General features: G+C 35.5%; 1 protein-coding gene across 7 annotated transcripts in view; it reads left to right on the forward strand.

Moving 5' to 3' along the window:
• Positions 1 to 935: 935 nt before the first annotated feature.
• The window catches only part of RBM26 (RNA binding motif protein 26), an 81,035-nt gene continuing 57,138 nt past the window's right edge, over positions 936 to 24,832 (forward strand). For 2 of the 7 annotated variants that reach the window (XM_079138185.1, XM_079138182.1), the window contains exons 1-3: positions 945 to 2,654; positions 22,890 to 23,008; positions 24,413 to 24,549. In XM_079138185.1, the coding sequence (XP_078994311.1) occupies positions 2,584 to 2,654; positions 22,890 to 23,008; positions 24,413 to 24,549 (327 nt within the window). In that variant the 5' untranslated portion in view covers positions 945 to 2,583. Of the gene's footprint in view, positions 2,655 to 22,889; positions 23,009 to 24,412; positions 24,550 to 24,832 lie in introns of all 7 variants that reach the window. The other 5 variants (XM_079138184.1, XM_079138180.1, XM_079138181.1 and 2 more) reach the window with 5 other exon arrangements.

The raw sequence follows: 24,832 nt of genomic DNA on the forward strand, positions 1-24,832 counted from the left end.
AACAGATAATCAGATAATTACTAAAACAATGAGGGATTTATTTATAATAGAAGCAAGCATAGGCTGATGTGAGAAAGACTATCACTTTAAAGCAGGAAGGTCAGGGATACATTCCTGAAAGTGACTATATGCACTGAATTTTGATGGTAAGTAGGAATCCTTCGAATGAAAAGGAGGAATACCTTTTGCAATGGCTCAAGTGTAGTGAGAGAAAAACACAGTTTTTTCAAGAAACTCAAACTTGTTCAGAATGTCTGGGAAAAAAGCCTAAAGGTATTGACATACATTTCTAGGCAGACAGGTAGGGATTTGATTTATGAAAGGTTTTATCAGAATATTTAACATTCTCTTTATCTTGAAGACAATGTGGAAGTTGATGAAAATTTTAAGCAAGGAAGTGACAGATTAGAACCAAGTTTTAGAATTATTGCTGTTAAAGGCAATGATGATGACGAATAAAGATGAACTGATATGAGGGCAGCCTAAAACACAGAGATTACCAAACTGTTGTGATTGTTTAGGAAGAATAAGAGAAGACCTTAAAATAGGACAGTAGCATTGGTCCTAGAGAAGGATGGGCAAGATTTGAGCATTCAGAAAAAGAAGTGGAGGCATTCTCTGTGGGAAATAACATGAGTAATCAATTTACTTGGAATCTCTGGTATTTGATAGACCTTTGGAAGGCTTGAGTAGAGAAGCAGAGTTATGGAACAGTTGGAGATTATTTTCATAATATTGGTGAAGTCAGACTGTGACAAGGCTATAAAACAAAATAAGATTTCATTCTCTCAGCAATATTGAAGTTATAAATTTTATTATAACATGTATCATGACATTTAGCATTTTAATCATACAATCCAATGGCATTTAATATATTCAAAATGTTGTGCAAACACCATTCCTCTTCATAACTTTTAGCATCACAAACTGAAATGCTAGCTTCAATGAAAAACAACTGAAGTTCTTTTCTCCCTGTCTCCTCCTTCACCTCTCATTTTTGGCAACCACCATTCTATTTTCTCTCTCAACAACTACTCTAGAAACCTCATGCAAGTAAAATCATGAATGTTTGTACTTTTGTTTCTGGCTAATTTTGCTTATCTAAATCACTTTACTTAACACCCTGGCTATTCAGTAGCTGGATTCTAATTTGCATTCTACTCTAGATTCTATATTTTAGGAAAACGTCTAGCTTAGTACTTGATAATCTTTTCACTTAATGCTTAAGGACGCTTCATTCTAGCAAATTATAAACTCAGAGTTCATAAGGACAATTTAGTATACTGCTGTGTCTCTCATAAAGACCTTTATTGGTCTACTTATGTGTCTTCAGTTTGTGAATATTTCCATTCCACTATAGTTCATTGATTTTAGACCCTTTGCAAAGTTCCACTTAGTCTTAATAGGAGTATAAAATAAATAGAACTCAGGAATCAAACTTATTGGACCTCTCAGGAGAGGAAGTTTACTTTTTGGGGATGCTGATATGAAAGCTTTCTCTTTCGATACAAGGTAATTTCTCTGAGATGGAGCTGAATCTGCTCTAAATAAATCTTCCCTACTTTAAAACGGCACAACACTTATCTTTCAGGTGGCTGGAAAGTATCCGAAAGCTGTCAAAGTCATCTCAACTTTGTCTTGGGGGTATCCCTAGGTCATTAGGGTTTGGTTACTAAGTCGGGTAATTGTGGATAGGACTCTAATCCTTTGGAGAGTCAGTGATTTACCTTAAACTAGCCTGTATTTACCGATCTTGTCCACACCACAGCACATGCAGTGTGTGGTACTGGTAGGGTACTGAGGTAAACAGGTGGCAGACCGTTCTTTCAAAGGGCACTCCATCCCGCAGATTCTTTCCAGTTAACACGCGACGGCCCTCTCATTGAGGGTGAGCTCGGGCTCGCGCAGTTTCTGAAGTAAGCTGCCTTTCGGACCTTGTAATAAGGCTTCGTCTTTAAAGATTGAGAACCACATGGTAAAACTGTACCAGGCAAGCAAACCACGCGAACGCGCAAACCAAACCACCCAACTTGTCCAGTCCGCTTTCTGCCGAACTTACGTCTCTTCCCAGCAGTCTCCGGGAGTCACCGCGAGACTTCATTAATTCTCGCGAGACTTATCGGCAGCCATCTTCTTGGGGGTGCTGGGAGCCGGGAAGACCCCCCGAATCGTTCCCATTGAGCTGCCCTTCGTCTTCGCCTTCTTTACTTTTGCCTCTTTTGCGTTGCCAACAAGCACCTAGTCCCGAAGCTGAGAGGAAGCCCGGGTCTAAGCGCGTTTCGCGCTCCCGGTTCGGGAAGACTCGCTGGGGAGTAGGGAAGGGGGAGGGCCCGGGCAAACCGTTGCTGCCTCAGCCCAGGCCGGGGTCCGGGAAGGGGGAGCTCCTAGCACCCCGAGGACTCGCGGCCTGCGGCGATCCCCGCGGAGCTGTTCGCCGATCGGGGCTCGCGGGAACCTGCCACCGGCGCCTCCCACCGCGGCCCACGCGGGCGGCGCGCGGAGGAGGGGGCGGGGGCAGCGGCGGCCGTAGCGGCCGCGACCTGGGCGGGCGGAGGAGTGTGACGGGCCTCGGGGCCGCTGTGGATGGTTTCTAAAATGATCATTGAAAACTTCGAGGCACTCAAGTCCTGGCTCAGCAAGACTCTCGAGCCCATGTGAGTATGCGGGGGATATCTCCTTGCAGGGATGGCTGTGGTGGATAGGCAGACACATAGATCTGTGGTGTTTCTCCAAAGTGCCTGCGGTGGAGGCCGAAGCGGTGAACGCAGGTCCCAGGGCTCTGTTTTCTCCTGGGCCACCTTCGCGTCCAGGTCCTAGTGTAACGCTGAGAGCCTGAGCTGAGCTTTATTTTATCGCGGAGCTGAGCTTTGAACCGGCGTGCCTCTCCTCTTGTTTCCCGTTATGTGTAGACCGACCCCAACCTCCTTGCATACACATTTTCTGAGGGCCTCAAAATCCGTTTCTTTTCCTTTTAGTGAATCCGAGCATAACCTCCTGCCTACAGACTATTTTACTTTTTTTTTTTTAATGAAGTGAATGGTCTCTATTATGGATTAGGACAGTTCTAGTTTAAATATCTCATATTTCAACTAAGTACAATCCCTGAAAGAAAGGCCACGTCTCCCATGTGCTGTCTGGCTCATCTGCACTTCTCTTAACTGATTGAAGATGTAACAGGTGCTAGGGTGCCCAGTAAAATTCCCTTTTCCCGCCTACACGTTCGTTCACTTGGAGAGGTGGGAGAAAATTTTCTCCATTCATATGGAATATTTAGCAGTTTTAAGTGGAATGCTGTAGATGGACTGCGCTTACGGATGAGGTTTGAGTTCTGAAATGTCTTCGGTTGGAAAATTTAAGGAGTGTTTTAATAACTTCCCTGTTAATACAAAATAGATTATGGACTGAGTGCTTTATCAGGCTTGGTTGGTTCACAGTAAGCAAAATATAATGGGGAAAATTTATTTATTTAATGCATTTATTAAGCTCCTATCATGTACTGCTTTAGGAACAGAGGTTTTAAGTTCCAAAGCTGACAGGGTGTAGTAAACAAGTAAATAGGACCATTTCAGATGTTGATAGTATCAGTAGTGTTATGACCATTGTAATAACAGAGGATCATGTAAAAGAAACGAATGATTAGAATGGGGGCCACTTCACATAGGATGGTCAGACAGAAGGCCTTTGAGTAGGTCACATTTTAGCAACATTTAAGGAGGGGAAGGAACCATCTGTGTGAAAGTCTGGGGAAAGAACGTTCTTTGCAGAGTGGAGAGCAGATGCAAAGGCCCAGTAGCAGACATGATCCTCTGGTGTTACCAGGAAGAGAAAGGCCATTGTGGCTGCAGGGAATCTTGTGATGGGGGAGAGAGTGGAAAGACAAGAAGTTGGAGAAGTAGCAGTGCCAACTCATAGGGAATCTTTTAGTCCATGGTGAGGAATCAGGATTTTATTTAAAGTATAATACAAAGATATAAGAAGATTTGAAGCATGCAAGGACTGATTGTTTTAACTTTGCCTGCTTTGTCTAAAGGAGATTAAAGGGGCAAAAATGAAATGAAGGAGCCTATTCTGAAGGATATTGTTAAGAAATGTGGGTTGTTTGCATTAGTGTGATAGTGGAGACTGAAAGAACCAAATATATTTAAGTAGATCTGGTAGAACTTGCTGGTAGATTGGCTGTGGGAGATGAGGAAAAGGGAAATCAAGGATGATGCCAAAGAAGTCAGTCTAAGCAACTGGATGGTTGATGATAGGCTAAAAGAGAGAACAGGTTGAGGGGAGAAGGGGAAAGTGGTTGGCTTTGATTATTAAGTATGAGGTATTGTACACGTAAGTGAGATGTCAGGTATGAATTTGGATATATGAACTCAGGTCAGCACTACAGAAATTTGTAGTCATGCAATGATATATAAAGTCATAGTATTGTGGGAGATTTCCTAGGAATCATGTGTAGGGAAGAAAGGAGGGCCTAGAACTGAGGTAGGAAAACTGGACTCTGTGTTACTAAAGGAAAGAACAACTGTGTGATAGAAGAAGGGAGTCATTAACTTGATAGAAAATGCAGAATGGATGAAAAAAGATGGAGGCAGATAAGTGGCCCTTATATCTGGCAAGGTGGAGGTCATTGGTAATCCTGGCAAAGGAGTTTCACTGGAGTAGAATAGGACAGACAAGTTCTATTTCAGGTGACTGGAATATGTAAGCTAGTGATAGACCATGCGCTTAGTGTGTTCAAAGCCCTAGGTTTAATCCCCAGTACCCCAAGAAAACCCCAAGTCAACAAAGATAAAAAAATAAAGTAGTTCTGTTGCAGTGGATTGAAAAGAGTGGGAGCAAGTACAGAAGTTGAGAGGGAAGAACTTAAGGGCCTAATGTTTTGTACCTCTGCCACTTCCCTAGCAGCTGTATCATATTGGATAAATTAATGCCCATGTTTCCTCATCTGTAAAATGGGGGGAATAATATGTATTAAGAAAACCATAGAACACTGCCTGGTTTGTAATTAGTGCTTGGTAAGAAGTGAACAGAAAACTTTGGAAAATGTTTTGTGTTAAAATAACTTCCATTTTTTTGTAAGCATTCAGTTTTAAAATTTGAACAATTAAGTATTCAGTTTCAAATCAGCTTTACTGTCATTCCCCCCCCCCCTTTTTTTTTCCATTAACCTAAAAGAGAATATTTACAATTACTTTGTGTTCCTGACCCTTTACTTCCATTTCAGGTGGATTCTTTTAGATGATGACTTACTGATTCTAATGTTTCTTAAGACCAGTGGTTTGTAACCTTAGTTTTGTTATCTGATGGGATTTTTTTTTTGCTTCAGCTTAACATTGTAATTGAAAAACTACATCTGTTTGAGAGAGGAACTTATGAAAGACCAAGGATAAGATATAACTTGAGATTTATATAGAACTTTTAGCTACTTGTATTTTATGGTTTTGGATTTACCACAGATTTTAAATTATTCTGCAAATTTTTATTGAGCACTTGACCTATTCAAGGCTCATCAGTATGCCAGATATTGGGGAAGTAGTAGGAAACAAGACATGAAATGACTATCTTTATATCATTTACCATTTGGCAGGGAAGACAGGTGTTGAACAAGAAATTACAAAGTTGTGTTTTTGTGAAGAAGTTCAGAATGCTTTCAAAATATATGGGGAGGTCAGGAAAGGCCTTCCTGGCATGCTATGGAAGGATGAAGAGTAGTTTGCTGGGGTAAAAGAATGGAAACAGGACCTATAAAAGCTTTCTAGGTTTTGGAGAACAGATAATATGAAGATTCTAAAAAGAGAGAAAAGATGTCTTGGAGGGATTGAAAGAAATAAAAAAAGGAGCAAAAGTATAGTAGTGGAGAGTTCCAGAGAGAGGAGCCAGATCACATAGTACTTTGTTGAGTCATGTTAAGAGTTTTGGAAATTATTGAAGGATAGAGGGAAGTCAGTGAAGGGTTTTAGGGCAGATGAGTTTTCAGATTGATGGAGATGAGGTGGGCTGAATGCCTGGTTGCATTTTCAGCATGAAATAAAAGTTTGTAAGTCTGTATTTTATTTGGTTATGAGTTCTGTAGTTGGATCAGTGTTTTTGAGTTTTTTCCAAAAGTTATTGAAAATATAGATACTAAAATGTCATTTGTTGTCTCAAGTATTTGCTTAGTCATACTTGTTAATAATAATATAAAACTAGATGTTGGTCTGTCCTCTACCATTCATGTGAAGTCCTTGAACAAAAAATTAAATTCTTCTGTTCTGTTTTGTTTTTTTTAAACAAAAAGTTTTCTGCTTATTGTAAAACTTTTTAATAGGCTTACAATCACTAAATGTCCACAGTTTAATAAATTATAGACTTTTTTTTAAAATCTGAAGATACACCTCAATATGTAGTAATCAAACTTTTCAATTTTTCAGAAAACAGAGAGGCAGATAGATTTAATGTTGTGCCTAGATTTTGAAGTTTAGTTGTGAAGAACAGAATATCTAGTCTTTTGCTTCTGCTGTTGTATTGTGCTATGGAGGTAGTATTGTGTAGTGGAAAGAAAAGAAGCTTTTTGTCTATGTAGATCAATATTCAGATTTCACTTTTGCCATTTATTAGCTGAGTGCTAGGCAAATTAACCTGTTCTTTCTTTTTGGATATAAAAGGGAGAATTATACTGGTTTCCCTCTGTAGTTGCAAGGATTTAGTGAGACACATATTAAAGAGCCTAGCTTTTTCCTCTTTCTTACATACTGGTTGATTAAACACTAATAGGTTACACTACTGTTGTTATTGTTTCTCTTGTCTCTACTAATGCTGCCACTACCATCTTAACATTTGCATGCATCCTTAAGTGTTTTGTATTCCAGGTTTTATTAGGCATTGTTACCTCTGTTTTGCAGATGATGACACAGAGGCACAGAAACACAGTTAAGATACTCACAGTTAAGATTCACAGTGATTTGAACTCAAGCCTTTTGACTCTAGGGCTATGCGTGTTCTTAAATTACTACTACAGAATAGTGTTTTCTTTCCTATTTCTATATGCGCCATTTTAGTTTTTCATTTTCATAGTAACTTTGTTGAAAAGGACGAAATTTTAAAGCCATTGTGGTTATTGATCCTTGACAGAGCTCAATAATGAAACTTCCTTGAAGTTTTTGTGGTATTTTCCCCATCATCCACACTTGTTACTAACAAATATGCCTTTCTCACCACATTAAAATTTATTTTGTTCCTAACTTAAGTGAATAATTGTTCTTTTGAGTTTGCAAAATGATCTTTTGACTTTTGAACTTTTGATCATGTTGCCCTCTTTTGATCTTTCCCTTTCTACTGGCTCCTTTTGGCAAAGTATGTCACTGTCCTATTCCTTAAGGAGGAAAGACTCAACAAGAGTAGTAACAAAAAATAAAATTGTATTTTTCTTCTGGTCACTTTTTTACTGGCTTTATTTTCCTTTCACTGATAAATTGTGGAATTCAATATTAGTTTTTTGTTTATTTGCCCCATTTCTTAATCCCTTGTAATATAATTTCTTCCCATGTGTATTCAGCCAAAACTGTGTACCTCAGTGTTATCAATGAATTTGTTTACTAAATGTAAAGACTAAAGTTTTATGTTCTTTGACCTATGTGTGTAATATCAGACAATGTTAATGATGCTTTGAGGTATATGCCTCCAACCTTTGGTAGTGCCGTTTTAACTTCCTATTTGTTTGGATCCTTAATACTTTGGCTCTTTTTCTTTTCGAATTAGTCTTATTGCCTTTAGTTCCTTTTTTTGACTTTGAATTGTATTTTTCAAAGTCTTTACATTGACTTTTTTCTTCTCATAATCATTTTTACTCCTGATGTCTTACTCATTTCTGCTGTGGTTTTGAGTGTTTTGTCTCTTCCAAAACTCATGTTCAAGTTTTAATGGCTCATGTAACAGGTATCTATATCTATATCTATATCTACATCTATCTATATGTATATCTATAACTATATATATCTATCTATATCTATATATATATTTTTTTTTAAACTTGGAATTAAACCCAGAGGTGCTTAACTACTGAGCCACATCCTCATCTCTTTTTTATATTTTATTTTGAGACAGGGTCTCACTGAGTTGCTTAGGGCCTCGCTAAGTTGCCAAAGCTGGCTTTGAACTCAAGATCCTCCTGCCTTCACCTCCAGAGCTGCTGGTATTACAGGTGTGTGGTTTGGGCCACCACACCCACCTGAGGTGGGACCTTTTTAAGAGGTGATTAGGCCATGAAGGCTGGGTCCTCATGAGTAGGATTAACACCTTTATACCACCTTTTGCTTCTTTGCCATTCTGCCTTCTACCTTGTGAGGAACGGTTTGTTCCTTTCTTCAAGGCTACATCTTGGGACCAGAATTGCCAAGCCTGCTAATGCCCTGATTTTGGATTTCCCAGGGTTCAGAACAGGGAGCTCAAAAGTCTGTGTTCATTAAAAATTAGCCTGTCTGGGATTTTTTTTTTTTTTTTTTTTTTTTAATTATAGCCAAATGGACTAAGATAATTGCTGTAAGGGTTTTTTTTTTTTTTTTTTTTTTTTTTTTTTTAATAATCTGTGCCATTGGTGCATAAGATCTGAAGTATGATTCCCTTACTAAGTATAAGTATACTTCAACATTTGCTTCAAATTTCAGAGCTCATTAATGGACTCCACATGAGGACTTCTGCTGTGTGCATTTATTTTTCACATAAACATGTTTAGTAAACTTAACTACTTTCAAAACTTTAAGCTCTTATTTCCATTTGCTAATTGTATATCTGCCTGCATGTTTCACCTGAACTTTAACCTGTTTCTGAAAAGAAACATTCTTTAGGTTCACTTAATTTCATTTCATTTCTGCAGATTATCCAGGCTTTAAATTTTATATTTTAGTGTCTCTTCCCTCCTCTATTTGTCCCCTACTTAATTATCAGGTCATATCTCGTTCTTTTAAAAATTCTTAGTGACATTGCTTAGTAGGAAGCTCATATTCCTTATCTAAACCAGCATGATTTGTCTCGTAACAAATCTTTCTGTCTTTAGTCTTTCTCCCTTTCAGTTCTTTAGACATGGATGCCCAACCTGTTTCATTTTATTTATTTTTGGTATGGGCATTTGAACCCAGGGATGCTTTATCATTGAGCTACATCCCACAGACCTCCCCCCTGCCCTTTTTTCTTTTGAGAGGATCTTGCCAACTTGCTGAGGCTGGCCTAGAACTTGTGATCCTCCTGACTAGCTTCCCAAGTTGCTTGGATTTCAGGCATGCACCGCCACACCTGACTCCAACCTTTTAAATATCCTTCTGCTTAATCCAAAATTTCAGCATTTCTAGATAATAAATTGCATTCTTTTTAGCTTAGCTTACAGAATCTAACGATGTGCTTAAATTATCTTTGTACTTATATTCCTACTTTTTATATGAGTATTTCTGCAAAACTAAACTTTCATTATGATTCTTGGTTATGTTGACTTTTACTTCAGAGAAGAACTTATATGAGCAGTTTGAAGATTAAATAATCTTTGGGCCTATTTCTCTATTTTTACTTCATAGTACCTTTAAGAGTAGAAATGTAAAGCTTAAAATTATTCAGGTAACTTAGTTTTTTTTTTTTTTGGGCGGGGGGAGACATTGAAGAATATTGAAGAATATTAATATCTACCCAAAGTGTTATTACGTGTACTATGTTCAGGATTGCTTCTTTCATACGGCTGCACAAAAAAGTTGCTTTAGTAATTTTAGTGTGATAATTTTACAGTTGGTAGAAGAGTTAATATTCTGTAATTGTTGGCAAAAATGCTTTTTATTACCATTTTATCCCTTTAACTTTTGACAAGTTGAGTCTTATAACCACATTTTACTGCTGTATTATTTGACTTTTCACTGAGTTGCTAAGTAAATCAAAATTAAGTTTAGTATTTTTTTTCTTTTAGCACTTTTATAGTACTTCTCAAAATCATTTTATAAGCATAAATCAAGAGACAGTGATAGTATTATCAGTAAGATAGAAAATAAGATAGTCTCATGTGTGATGTGGATTTACTGAGAACCACTAACTCAAGTTTGAGCAAAATGATTCCCAGGAGTATTTATTCTTCCTCTTACTTTCTTAATAACTTTTTTTTTTTTTTTTTTTTTTTTTGGCAGTACTGGGGATTGAACCCAGGGCCTTAGTGCTTGGGAGGCAAGCACTCTACCAACTGAGCTATATCCCCAGCCCTTCTTTTACTTTCTTTATCCCAAAGAAAAGGGAATGAATTTGAGATTATATTTAGAATCTTTTGTTTATGTAAATAGTGGGGTAAGTTTGAGATCTCTTACTTATGATACTGTCAGATGTATTTTACCAATATACAGGCAAATTTTATCCTTTTCTCTGTCAAGGTCTTACAAATCTTTTGTTTGATTTTTTTTCTCCTCTGCACATATATTACAAGTGTCATTTTACCAGATTGAGGAAATTCTCTTTTAATTGCAGTTTTGGTCATGAAAGGGTATTGAATTTGTAAGATTATTATTTTTTTGCATCTGTTAAGATGACATATTGAGTTTTCTCCCTCTTATCTGTTAGTGTGGTTTATTTACATGGATTGACTTTTAGATGTTAATTTAGTCTTGCATTACTGTGATAAATCTTGCCTGTTCATGACGCATTATATTTTAAAAACAATTGGATTTGATGTGCTAATACTAAAACAAGTGGACAATCATTCTGTCCTATTTTTCTGAAAAACTTTAGAATTATTTTTTCTGAGTTATTTGTATTCTTCACTAGTGAAGTCATTTAGGACTAAAATTTGGTTGATGGAAGATTGGTTGATTACACAAAATCAGCATCTTTTTAAAAAAATATTTTTAGTTGTAGGTGGACACAATACCTTTATTTTTTTATTTAGCTTTTTATGTGATGCTGATTGAACCCAGTGCCTCACACGTGCGAGGCAAGTGCTCTACCACTGAGCCACAACCTCAGCCCCAAAACCAGCATCTTTAATAGGTATGAGACTTTGTAGATATTTTGTGTTTTCATGTGTCATTTTCAAGGATTTCATTGTGGTTTTTCTGCATCGATCCAGACGTGGAATTGCTAATGTAGTTTTAATATGCATTTGTTTCATGAATTTTGTTGGTAAGTTTTTCTTAATTTACTCATCTATCTATATGTTTTTTCTCTGTACTACTTCTATATTTTCTGTTACATTGTTGCTTTCCTAAAAAGTTTATTTCTAGGAATTTTTCATATATTTGAGGAATTACTATATGGGTTGCAACTTCTCGTCTCCATATTCACATTTATGTTGATTCTGCTTATGGTAATTTTTCTTTTCTTTTCTTTTGGAGATGAAGTCTCACTGTGTTGTCCAGGCTGGCTTCAAACTTCTGGGCTGAAGCAGCTTTCCTGCCCTGTGTCCCAAGTGGCTGGGTATAGGCATGTACTACCATACCTGGCTTGGAAGTTGTTTTAATACAGAAAGTGTTCATTTTATTTACTTGAATTTATCCTTTATTTCATGGAGTCTGGATTTGTTCGTAACTTACACAAAACCTTTCGTATTCTGAGATGAGGATATTGGTGATGGAGATAATATACTGATAGCTGTCACTAATAGTGCTTATCCATTGCTAGAGTACCAACTGATTTATCATAGTTGATGAACTTTAATAAATGATAGGCATACTACAAATCATACTGTACTGTGACATACTGTGCTGGAGATTAAATAGTCTTTCAGAGCATTCCAGTGGTATCATACATGTGCTTTATAGTATCTGTAAATTTTTTTGATACTAGAAATTGAACACAGGGTGATTAGCCACTGAGCCATGTCCCCAGCCCCTTTTTATTTTTTACTTTGAAACAAAATCTCACTGAGTTGCTGAGACTGGCTTTGAACTTCTGATTGTCCAGCCTCGGCCTCCCAAGGTGCTGGGATTACAGTCATGCAACATAACCCCTGACAGTCTTCTTATTTTTAATACTTGAGTCTTTTATCCACCTGAAATATATTTAGAAGAGGCTATGGATCCAGCTTTCTTGATTTCTTATATTCACATATAAAATTGCATAATGTGTTTTTCCTAATGATTTGAGAGGCTACCTTAATTATATATTACACTTTTATGTATATTTGGTTTTATTCTAACTTTCTTTATGTTTTATCGATCTGTGTCTTTTATATCACACTTTTATTTTGTGGGGGTTTGTAATCCCTGTAAGTTTAGTCCCCTGTTAATAATACTCATTTTCAGAATTTTCTATCTGTTTTTTCTTGACCCTCCCCCCACAGGATTTTATTATACAAGAAGTCAAATATATAAGAAATATGTTTTGAATTTTATGGTGGTAAACCCATTACTTAGATTATGCCATTAACATTTTAGTGTATATATCACTCTGTCCTCTTTGATTCATTTAGAAGTGAATTGTAGGCATCAGTGCACTTCCCCCTCTAATGTATGTGTATCATTATAGTTTAGCATTGGTTTAGTTCTCTTTTTAAATTTTAAGAGTTTTGTACAATCATTGTACAGATAGATATTAATTGTACCATTTAATCAGTTAGACAAATGCATCGATTGTTGTAACCCAGTCTCCCATCAAGGTAAAGAAGGTTGACATCACCCTGAAAAGTTTCCATCGTTCTACTTCCTGTGACCCCCACCTAGTACTAGAAGAAATCACTATTCTGAATTTTTTTCCCACTATATATTAGTGTTGCCTATTTAGAACTTCATACTTATGGAATCATGGATTATGTATTCTTTTGAGTAAGACTTCTTTTTAATATAATGTTATAAAGGTTTATCCATACTGTAACAAATACCTTTAGTTTTTATTGTTCAGTAGTATTCCATTGTTAGGATAATGTTATATACTTATTATAATAATATCAGTACTATTTTTAGTCCAGATTAACAGTTTCCTGTTAAATCTTTTTACTTGATAATATTACATGCTTACTTTAATTAAAATTCAAATTGTATAAAAATATAAACCAAAAGTGAGTCTTCTGTCCTCTTCCTTATTCTCACATATACTCTAAACATGTAAAAGTTAACACATGTATTACATATTTAAGTAGGTAGATAATTTTTTAAGATTTATTAGCTCATTGTTTCTGTGCTACTGCAACGATATTTCAGGTAACACTGCATATCCTGCCATAGGGTTATATATTTAAGTAGAATCCTGTTCTTTCCATTGTCTCCATAGTATTCCTTTAAGTAAACATAATGTAATTTGTTTGAATAGTGTTGTGTTTATGATATAAGTTGTGACCAGCCTTAGTCCATTTTCTGTTGCTGTAACTCAGTAACACGAATTGGGTAATTTATAAAGAAAATAAATTTATTTCTCACAGTTCTGGAGACTGGAAATTTTCAGGTTGAGGGGCCACATCTGGTGAGAGCCTTCTTTCTGATGAAGACTGAAGTCCTGAGGCAGTTGGCATGGAGCAGTACATAGGAAGAGCAGTACATAGCAAGGCAGAACAGGCTCATTCATTTGGGTCTCTTTTCCACTTATAAAGTCATTAATGCAATCATGAGGGCTCTACTCTCATGACCTCATCTGATTCTGATTACTTCCTTGAAAGCCCCACCTGGTTCCACCTCATGATGGGGATTAAATTTCAACAGGAGTTTTGGTGGGGAAATTCAAACTACAACAAGCTCATTACTTTTTAGGAAAAAAGCTAGCCTATTAATTTTAACAGAGTGAAAAGATTGCAAACAGCAGAAGACTTTGAAATGTCCCCTCCCTGGGACTTATAGTATAATATGTAGTTTTTATGTTTTAAATTCCTGAAATCCAGTGTCATTGTGTGGACATACCACAGTTTACGTAATTATTTTGTTCCTATCATTTAGGTTGTTTTCCTGTTCTTTGTATAAATATACGTCTTCCCCCTGTGTATTTTTCCATGTGTATATACACTTTGTTCTCATTAGTAGGAATTGTTTGCCAGAAATCATCTAATGTTACTGTTGGAGGTTTTCTTAGGATTAAGAACTGGATGTTTGGCTGGGTGCAGTGACTCAAGCCTGTAAGTGCAGCTATTTGGGAGGCTGAGACAGGAGGGTCCCAAGTTCAAGCCAACCAGGGCAACTTAACTAGACCCTGTCTCAAAATAAAAATAAAAGAGGCTGGGGATGTGGGAATGCCCTGGGTTCAATCCCAAGCACCATATAAAGGGTGGGAAAATGAATGTTTGGAAACTTGGCCAGATACTTTCTTTTTTCTTTAAACCTAGTAATCCAGATAAACTTATTTAATTATGTCATGTATTGCATTGTTAATTCCCCCCAATGATCTCAAAAAGCTATTTTTAACAAGTGACTGTATATAATGTAATGTGTCGTTATAAATTCTAGACTGTTTTTATTTTTCTGAATTCTGATATTCCCATACTCCCTGTTGCTACATATACATTCACCAGTTATTTATTTTCCATTGCTTGTTTAAAAGTTGATATGAAAAAAAGTTATGAAATTTTAAATGAAGTCAGTTATTGTAAATAAAATTTTGTTTGATTATTAACCTCACATAAACATTAACGTGCAGTTCAGGTCATTTATTTGTTGTTCCTTGTATCAGTTTAAAAGACGATAACTGGTACTTTAAGGCGTACAACTTCTGACCTTTTGGGGCATATTTAATTAGAAATTGTCAGTGTAACTGCTACACTTTGAATCTAGAATGTTCCCCATAAGGCTGTGTGTTGAAGTGGTGGTCCGCAGACTTAGTGTTTTTGGGATGTGGTAGAAACTTAGGAGGTAGGGTCATTGAGGCTGTTGTGTTTTCTTGAAGGAGATAGTGGAACCCCATCCACTTCCTCACTCTTGTTCACTTCCTAACCATGAAGTAAGTACTTTTGTACTATTGCGAGTTTTCATCATGACTTGCTGCCACAGGCCCAAAGCTCTAAAACTAAGCTAAAACAAACCTGTTTGTAATTTGATTATCCCAGGTTTTTGTTTTAGCAATGGAAAACTGACCAACACAGGGTCCTTTGTAATGCTTATATTATGTTCTTTCATGATATCTCAAGTACTTTACCTTTTAAAGTAATTCTATAATAGCATACTGACTGAAAGAAGTAGATCCCATTTTGAAAATTGCTGCATAAAATTCTTACCAGTATATAGTTTTTTTTTTTTTTTTTTTTTTTTTTTTAATTTATTTCCCAAATTGAATTGTGTTAACATTTGGGTGCCTCTGATGAGATTAAGTAGGCCAAATTGAAATAAGTTTTGTGAGGATACATGAGGTTTTGAGAAACCACCACTATTCATTATGACTAAGAAATGGCTTTTGAATCCACATAGCCTTTGTTGATTTCAGATTTAAGAGGAGGTTTTACTGCTATCCTGGAGTTTGGATATTTGGGGATATTAGAGAAGATTAATTAAAGTAGGAGCAACTTGGTCAGATCTTTTTCAAGAATGTTGCTTATGGTGTGTAGATATTTAACTTGTATTTTGGAGGTTATTTTACTGAACATTGTTCATTCTAGTTTAGGAGTGAATTGGGAAATGACTAAACTTGGACTTTGTAGGCGTTACTTAGTCTAGGAGGCAGCAAGAGAGAAGGTGGTAAACTTGGAAAATGTGTGCTAAATGTGCACACAAGGTTAAGTCTTGAGTAGTTAGGATATGGGAAGAAAAGAACTTGTCAAAGGAAAAATAGCTTGTCAAAATGCTAGAGGCATTTTAATTTACTTTTTTGTGTCTGTGACAGATAGGTGAATTCACATACTTTTTTTGTTTTGGTTGCTGTGCATCTGATTTTTTTGTATGACCTTTGGTATGATGTTGGTAATTAGTAGATACTTCTTAATACATTGTGGTTGGTTCTAGGGAAAAAGGCAGACATAGTTACCTAAATTCCCTTGAGGGAAAACAGACAAACAGAACAGTTACAGTTGTAACAGTGATAGAAATATGTACAGATCTTTAGGTCTTCGGCTTAGGAGAAATACACAAAATGTTTCTATTTAGTAGAATTTAGTTGTTATGTATCCCTCCCAGAGCTTTAAAATTTGCTTGGGTGTTCTGAGAAAATGGGATCCTGTGGCTCTTGAAAAAAGACATAAAGGGAAAAAAAAATTTTTTTTTTTTTTTGCCTCTGAAGATTCTAACAATATATTGAAATTTAAAGTTCAGTTAGCTAAAACTTATTGGGGATGGGAAGAGCAGAAAAGGTGCGATGATGGGGAAAGCTTAACATTTTATTCCTTAAAGTGACTCACTTTTTCAAATGTTATGGTTCAGTGTCTTTATTTTAAAAATATGTAAACTGAAGCCTAGAGAAGTAAAATGCTAACCCAGGATTATATAACTAGTGAATAAGTAGAAAGAATGCCAGATTAGAAATTTAAAAACCCAGGTGTTTTGGGATTCAGTCCATGTTTTTCTTTTTAAAACAATACTCAACTTCTTCAAAGAAAGACTAACAATATGGTTTAGATCTAAGTGGGTGGGCTTGAAAGCAGATATAGTACTTAAAATATAGCCAGAATTTGAATAAAGCTTATTTTTAGGTGTAAATATGGGCATTTTAACTTTAAAAAATTTTAATATAATTTATTCTTTAGTAATTCTTGAACCTGTGTTATGTTTACCAGGTTAATGTCTTCTTGCTGGGTGTGGTGGTGCACACCTGTAATCCCAATGACTTGGAAGATTGAAGCAGGAGGATTTTTTTTTTTTTTCCTTAAAAACCATAAATTTACATAGGGCAATGTTGTTTGATTCATTCTGTTGTTTTTTCCCCTTTCCCCCCCCACCCCTCCCACCCCTCTTTTCCCTCTATACAGTCCTTCCTACCTCCATTCTTACCACCCTCCTTATCTCTACCCCTAAACCTAACCCTAACGCTAACCCTTCCTACCCCCCATTATATGTCCTCATCCGCTTATCAGCGAGATCATTCTTCCTTTAGTTTTTTGAGATTGGCTTATCTCACTTAGCATGATATTCTCCAGTTTCATCCATTGAGGCAGGAGGCTCTTAAGTTCAGGGCTAGCCTCAGCAACTTTAGTGGGGCCCTGAGCAACTTAGCTAGACCCTGTCTCAAAATAAAAAAAATAAAAAGGACTGGATATGTAGCTCAGTGGTAAAGCACCCGGTGTTCAATCCCCAGTACAACAACAACAACAACAACAAAAAAGCCTTCCCTGTACACATTTATAATTATTTCTAATTTGACAAAATAGCTGTTTCCTCAGATGAAGAAACTACAGATGAACTTCCTTAGTCCTGAGATTTCTGAATCAAAAAGTATCTGTCATTACTCCTTTTCAATGAAAATATTCAGCATTGTTATCAGTATTAGAAAAACTTTTTGGCAATATTAGAAAAAGAGAAATGAATGTGTGTGTTGTGTAGCCTGCCACACAATATGAACCAGTATGTTGTTTTGTTTTTAAATATTTGAGAAACATATTAATGGTTTAACTGACTTGGTCTAGTTTATACAATAGAATGGCAGTACTAAGTATTTTTTATTTGTAGTCCTTAGTGCTGTTTCTCTTGAGTAATTCTGCCTTTGGTCACCTTTTAATAACTGAAGGAATGGGTCACCTCAGATCTGTTTTGTAACTAGGTACCATGTAACTAAAATGACTATTGGAAACCAGCCTTTTCCCAGAAAACTCAAATACTTCAACTGTGAATTGGAATAAAAAAATATCAACATATTCCTAAATATGGAGTTGTGTTGTGGGCTTCCATATTGCCCTTCTACTTATCCCTGACCTTGCAGTGGGCATATGACCCAGGCTGGGAATTTGAGTCATTTTCATGGGGCAGTACAGATACTGAGGGAAAGAATGATAGACTACCTTCTGTGGCTATGAGAAAAACTTCAGCCACTTTGGGTCTATTGCTGTATGGCCTAAAAATGAAATGAACTAAAGGGAAAGCAAAATAGTATTTTAGTGATATCACTTGAACTCCTAGATCCAGCTATGCCTGAAGCTGGTTATGCTTTTGGATTTTTCATTTATTTGCAGCAATATTTCCTTTTGATGACTTCAAGAAAATAATATGCTAAGTTGTAGTAGTTGAACTACTTAAAAACTTTCTCACTTTAATTATTAGTATGATAAATATTGATTGATATAGCCCTAAAAACTCTTTGGAATTCTAATTTTTACATAGAGGGAACCTGAGAAAACACTGGGGATCCCCTCTTATAAAGGCGGGAAGGAATCACTGTTGCTTCTTGGGATGATTTTAGATGAAAGAACTGAAAATAGTTTTCAGTGTTAAATTACATATCATAAGCTTTTGTACTAATTAAGTGGATTGTGCGATTCTTATGTAGAGATCATGTTTAAATATGTTTTGGTGGTAATTTTATAGAATGAACTGGGTATGTAATAATTCTTAATGAATAATGTGTACTTTAACAGTTACCACAAATAATCTGTTTTTGCCTTTATTTGGATTGAATGAAACTGCACAATAAACTACAGCAATTAAAAAGTTCAGCGTATGTATCATACTTGTTGCATTAAAATTTGGGTTTTTAAAAGTAATCATAAGTACAGAATATAGAATCATGACTCTGATGCAAATTAGGTATCCTTCATGAATATAAAATGAAAAATTGGTAGGAACAGATGTGGGTGTATATCCGTGTTCTACAGTTACTGAGTTAACATATTTAAATTTAATTTTTAATTCCCACTACCACCTCCAGCTCTTTTTCAAGATTACTGAAAATGGAAGCTGGGTTAAATTCCATTAGCTATCTTCCACTGAATTTCTAAAACCTCCAAGAAACTTGAGCAAAACAAACTCCTTTCTGAAATATTTTTCTGGAGTGTTATAACTTTTCTTTGTTTCATTACTGTTTTGAAAAATCCTAAATTATGAACTAAGACATAATTATGTGATGAGTATGTTAGCAAAGATTGCAGCCTTTTTTTCTTGGGGCACTTTGATTCATGTCATTTAAACAATATTATGAAAATCCAGTTCTTTGGGGAGAGATTTTATTATAACATTTGATATTCTGTATTACTTTGGCTTATCAAATTTATTTAGTTTATATACTTCCTTCCTCATATATCGCTGGAAGAAAATAACCCTCTTTGTTACCCTGTGCTTATTAAAAGTATGAATGAAGGTGAACCTCCAAAATAAAAAAGACATTCTTATTTGTTGTATTCTTCACATGGAATATTCAAAGATTGATAAAGTTTTAATTTTATGCCTTTAAATCATTATGTGAGTGATTTTATAGTGATCTGGGTATTTAATTTGCCAAAACTCACTGAAGCAATTAATTTGAAATCCTTGGAGAGATGAAAGATTGGGAATCTAAATATTGGTGAATGCTCATTTTGCCCTGTTTCACTGGAATCTTTTCCCTCATATTGTGTCAACTAGGCTCTTGCCTCAGATTCTTTTTCTTGTTCTCTTGGCCTGGGCTTTTCCCATAAAACATCTTGTACTCCATTGTAGTCCCTGTCTAAATTCAGATCTCTGTTTAAGACAATTTGTCAGAGTCAGTCCTGGATTATCTTATATAAGGTTGTATCTGTTTTCACTCATTCTCTCCCTCTCTGCTCCCTTCTCTCCTTTCTTCCCTCTAGTTTTTCCTCCTGCTTTATGCATTATCCCTTTGCCCAGGGTTTTTTTTCCTATGGAGCACTGAATCTGTAGTGACATTACATTTTATTCACATGTATATGTGTATGTACATGTGTGTCCTTCTCTCACCCCTAATGTAAATTCTGTGGGGACAGGTACTTTATTCTTTTTTAAAAAATATATATATTATTAGTTGTAGATGGATACAATATCTTTTTATTTTTATGTGGTGCTGAGGACTGAACCCAGTGCCTCCCATGTGGAGGGCAAGCGCTCTACCACTGAGCCACAGCCCCATTCTTTTCAAAGTTATATCCTCAGCATCTAGAATAATGTCTGCCATCCTGAATACATATTAAATATTTTTGAGTATTTAATACAATATTGGAAGATAACTACCAAGCCAAACCTAAGTTATTTTATTCAAACTTCATGAAGATGAAAAGTTTCCGAAAAACCCAGTTTCTAAGAGTTAAGAAAATCAGTTTTTGAATTTCCAATTTTTCAGTAAAACTTTTTGTCATAATATCTGATTCCTAGTATAATTTTTTTTTTTTTTTTGTGGTGCTGGGGATTTGAACCCAGGGCTTTGTGCTTCGAGGCAAGCACTGAGCTGTATCCCCAGCCCCCCTAGTATAATTTTTAAAAAATATTTTTAATTTTCATATATATAGGTACGTAGATCAGTGATGGGAAGGGATATTTCATGTATTTACACCATATTAATGAACAAAATTAAACTTAAAGATTGTACTCTTACAGGTTTGCGGGGCATTTACTATCTAGTCTAGTGCTTATCTGCCCGGGATTGTTCAGCCTATACTTGAAACCATTCTAATGATGAAGAACTCTCAGACACTTTATTCTGCTTTGGGGAGGCCTCTGATTCTTTAAAAAAAAAAAAAAAGAAAGAATCTATTTTAAGACAAAAAGCTGTTGCTTCTATTTACTCTTTGTAATTATATCCCATGGAGGACATTTGAATAAATGTAATCCTCCTTCCTTATGATAGTCCTTCAGTTATTTGCAGGATTACTGAGTTCTGTCTGACATTCTCTTCTCCAGGCTGAGAATCTCTCAGTAAGCCATCTTAGAATGACATCCATTTATCATCTTGGGCATTTTCTAATAATCTGTTTTTTAAAAAAAATGTATTTATAAAAGGTAGCACATAGAACTTCAATCAGTAGCACTCTCTGCTACATGGGAGAGCAATACTATTTTTCTCTATTTCTCAATTTTATTGCATCATTACGATTTATGTTTCCCCCTTACCATTTCACACTTCAATTTCATTTTAATGCATTTTTCACTAGTTAAGATGCTCCCCCTTTGCCTGCTTTCCAGCAATGCTGTTTTTAAGTCAGATATCCTGCCTTCCTTATTTGGTAGTTTCTGATTTTCTTGTTTTACATTTTTGTTCTCTTTGCTCCCCTTCTCCCATCTCTTCCCCCAAAACACGGAAGAGTAATTAAAGTTAAAGCAGTTTGGTCAGAATCATTCTTTAGTGGCAGATTTTATGTTTGTTTTGCTAGGGTGGTTAAAAAGTACACAGGGAATATGGAGTCAGAACCGGTTTCTAAGTAGGAAGGAAGTATGTCACATTTTCCAATCTTGATTTTTCCCTACCCGCTTTCTTGTGATCTGTAAGGAGATTTTAGTCCTGCTTTTCAGTAGAGGAAAGAATCTAGTTCTGATAAGTTTTGAGTCATTCAGATCACAAACCTGTTAGGAGCAGTGGCAACTAGTGTAGTAAAATATCTGAATGGTCTTGTTTGCTATGGAGACTTTTCAAAAATATTCCCTTACCATCTGACTATAGTTTTCTTTTGATTAGGTGAATTTAAATGGTTTTATTAGCTTTGCATAGCAGATTATCATTACTAGATGTTCAGATAATGTATTGGTGCTTTTAATTAATACAAATGAAAAGGAGGACATGTTTTGCCTTTCTGTTCCTTCTCACAATGTTTTGGTATGTCATTAAAACTTGTGTGGTTCAATTTATTTTCTACTCATATTTGATAACTATGTACCTTTTCTTTGTCTTCAGAATATAGAAATGATGGAGTGAACTTAAGAAAAATTGCCTCCCAAGTACAAGTAGTTTTGGTATTAAATATGAAATTATAAACATTGATTCTAGTGTATAATTTGAATTCTTAACAAATTTTAAAAAGTAATTAGCTGGCTAGACATGATGGCAATTCTAGGTAGGAATTTCACCAACCCATGAGTTTAGAAGGATGGTGAAAGGAAAGGAATAGGAGGTTGAGATACTGTTTAGAGACTGTTTGAAATAACGGTCTTTGAAAATTAAATTGAAAAGAGAATATAATAAGGAGGTAGCTAGAAGAACTGTTTTGAGCAGCAATTAAGGATATGGGAAGGTAAAGATGTGGAAGACTTTTAAAAAGTAATAGGCTAGGGATTTGATTACTGTATGTCTATATGTTTATAGAAATACATAAATTGGAGGTCTGGTTCCTGGGTACCTCTTTGTAAGAGGTAATCTAGTGTAGTGGTTAAAGGTGTGAATGTTGGAGAATGAAATTTAGGTTTAAAGCTTGACTCATTTGCTAATTTACTTTGTAGTTTTGAGTACCCTGCTTAGTCTTTATCCAAGCTCAAAGTAAAATGTTAGAGTAAAATGTTAGAGCTCTACATAATGAGTTATGAGCTGAGTTCATGGCACACACTAGGTGCAGTTAGTGGTTATTATTTTTTTGTCATTTACTATGGTGTGTAAATTGATCACCTAATTAAATAGATGGCAATTTTAGCTTAGTTAAAAATAATTGTCTTGGTTTTCTTGAGTAGGATGAATATGATTCACACATTAGAAACTTTCCTTCCTGTCTTTTCTGCTCTTGGATCCCTCCATCACTCCCCCGACACAAGTAACGGTAGTTATTAGTCCCCCCCCCACCCCAATCCTTCCTGTCCTTTGAATCATATGTATTATTCAAACATTATCTGAATACATGATTTCTTCTTCCCTCCAACAAATGGTAACAAACTGTATAAAGTTTTTCTCTACCCTTTTTACAAGCTGATTTCTCTAAGATATGAAAACTTTGTCATTTTTTATGTGTATCATTCCTTGTATGAATTTAATATAATTTATGACATAAAAGGTGTATTAACATGCAGTGCCTTGCATAAGCCAGTGCATTTTACACCTATTAATTCACAACTGTTTGTTATATCTTATGCAAGTCAGTTTGTACCTGGAATTTATAGAATGTGTAGTTATTTATGACTAAATTCCCTTCAACATTACTTTTTTTTTTTTTTTAGCTGTGATGCAGATCCATCAGCCCTAGCAAAATATGTTCTGGCTTTGGTAAAGAAAGACAAAAGTGAAAAAGAATTAAAGGCATTATGTATTGATCAACTGGATGTATTTCTTCAGAAAGGTAAGACCTTTGGTTTTAAAATACTATTTTGTTTTAATTAATTATTTATAATAAAATTATCCACAGAGCATTAAAAGAACTTAGTAGAGATAGAATGTAATTGTAACAAAGTTAAACAGTGTTGTTTCTGATTATATCCATAGTTTATTTAAAATGGAAACTTACTCATTGATATGCTTATTCTTTTTTTTTTTTTTTTTTTTGGTGCCAGGGATTGAACAGAGGGTCACTTAACCACTGGGCCATATCCCTATCTGCCCCTTTTTATATAGAAATTTTTAAAATTTGTTTGTTCTTTTTAGTTATTCATTACAGTAGAATGTATTTTGACATATCACATATACATGAAGTATAACTTTCCATTCTTGTGGTCATATATGATGTGGAGTTACACTGGTTGTGTATATTCATGTATGAACATAGTAAGTTATGTCTGATTCATTCTATTGTCTTTCCCATTTCCATTTCCCTGCCCCAATCCGGTGAACCTCTCCCCCACCACTATTGTGAGTCAGCATTCACATGTCACAGACACCATTCAACCTTAGTTTTAATTTTTGGACTGGTTTATTTCACTTAGCATGATCGCTTCCAGTTCCATCAATTTACCTGCAAATGCCATAATTTCATTCTTCTTTATGGCTGAGTAATATACCATTGCGTATATGTACCACATTTTCTTTCTTTATTCATCTGTTGAAGACCACTTAGGTTAGTTCTATAGCTTAGCAATTGTGAACTTAGCTGGCCATATCACTGTAGTAATGCTGATTTTAAGTCCTTTGGGTATATACTGAGGAGTGGGATAATTGGGTCAAATGGTGGTAACATTTCAAGTTTTCTCCTCACCTTTTTTATATTTATTTAGAGACAGGGTCTCTCTAAGTTGCTAAGGCTGGCTTTGAACTTCCTGTTGCCTCAGCCTCCCGAGCCACTGGGATTATAGGAATATGCTCATTCTTAAAGCATGTTAATGGTTTTTCTTACATAGTTTAAAAGATTAAGAAAATGACTAAATGTTTATTAAAACTAGTATCACTTAGGAAACAACTTTGATTCTTTTCTAGCTATGTTGCTTTTCAGTATTTGCACTTTGCCCATATCTAGATAATGATAGTGTTTGTGTTATATAGTGTGTGAGCTATATCAAGTCATGACTGGGAATGACTAGCCCAGAAGCTGTAGCCATTCTCTCCCACCTTGAAAGTACATTAAATGAATCATTATTACATGGGATTTGTGCCATTATACACTGATTAGGAAGCTATTGGTCTTAGTATAATTTCTAGGTTTTATATAAGTCAAGATATATTTCATCATATATTATTAGTAGTCTGATGTATAAGAGAGTAGAATTTCTGTCTTAGATGTCTTGTAATCTAGTTTATTTGGTTTTATTTTTAGAGACACAGATATTTGTGGAAAAACTTTTTGATGCTGTGAATACAAAAAGTTATCTACCTCCTCCAGAGCAGCCATCATCAGGAAGCCTGAAGGTAGAGTTTTTTCAGCACCAAGAAAAAGATATAAAAAAAGAAGAGGTAAGAATTTATGTTATATCTTATAGTCATACCTTACAGGTTCTTTAAGCACAAGAGTTTTCTGTATCTTTGTGTTAGGAATCCTCAAGATCTGTCTCAGTTTGCTGATATTACAGGACACAGTATGTAGTCATACTCCTAGCTGTGACTTCTTAACACAACAGAAAGCAGAAGTCTGTAAAAGGAAAAGGTGTACTACGTGAAATCTGGTGGAATATAGACGGAAGTTTTCAAAGTCCTTAAAGTCACATAGAATGTGTTAATTCCCCTAGGAAGAGTTGTG

Source organism: Sciurus vulgaris (assembly GCF_902686455.1).
Source record: "Sciurus vulgaris genome assembly, chromosome: 4".
Classification (NCBI taxonomy): Eukaryota; Metazoa; Chordata; class Mammalia; order Rodentia; family Sciuridae; genus Sciurus; species Sciurus vulgaris.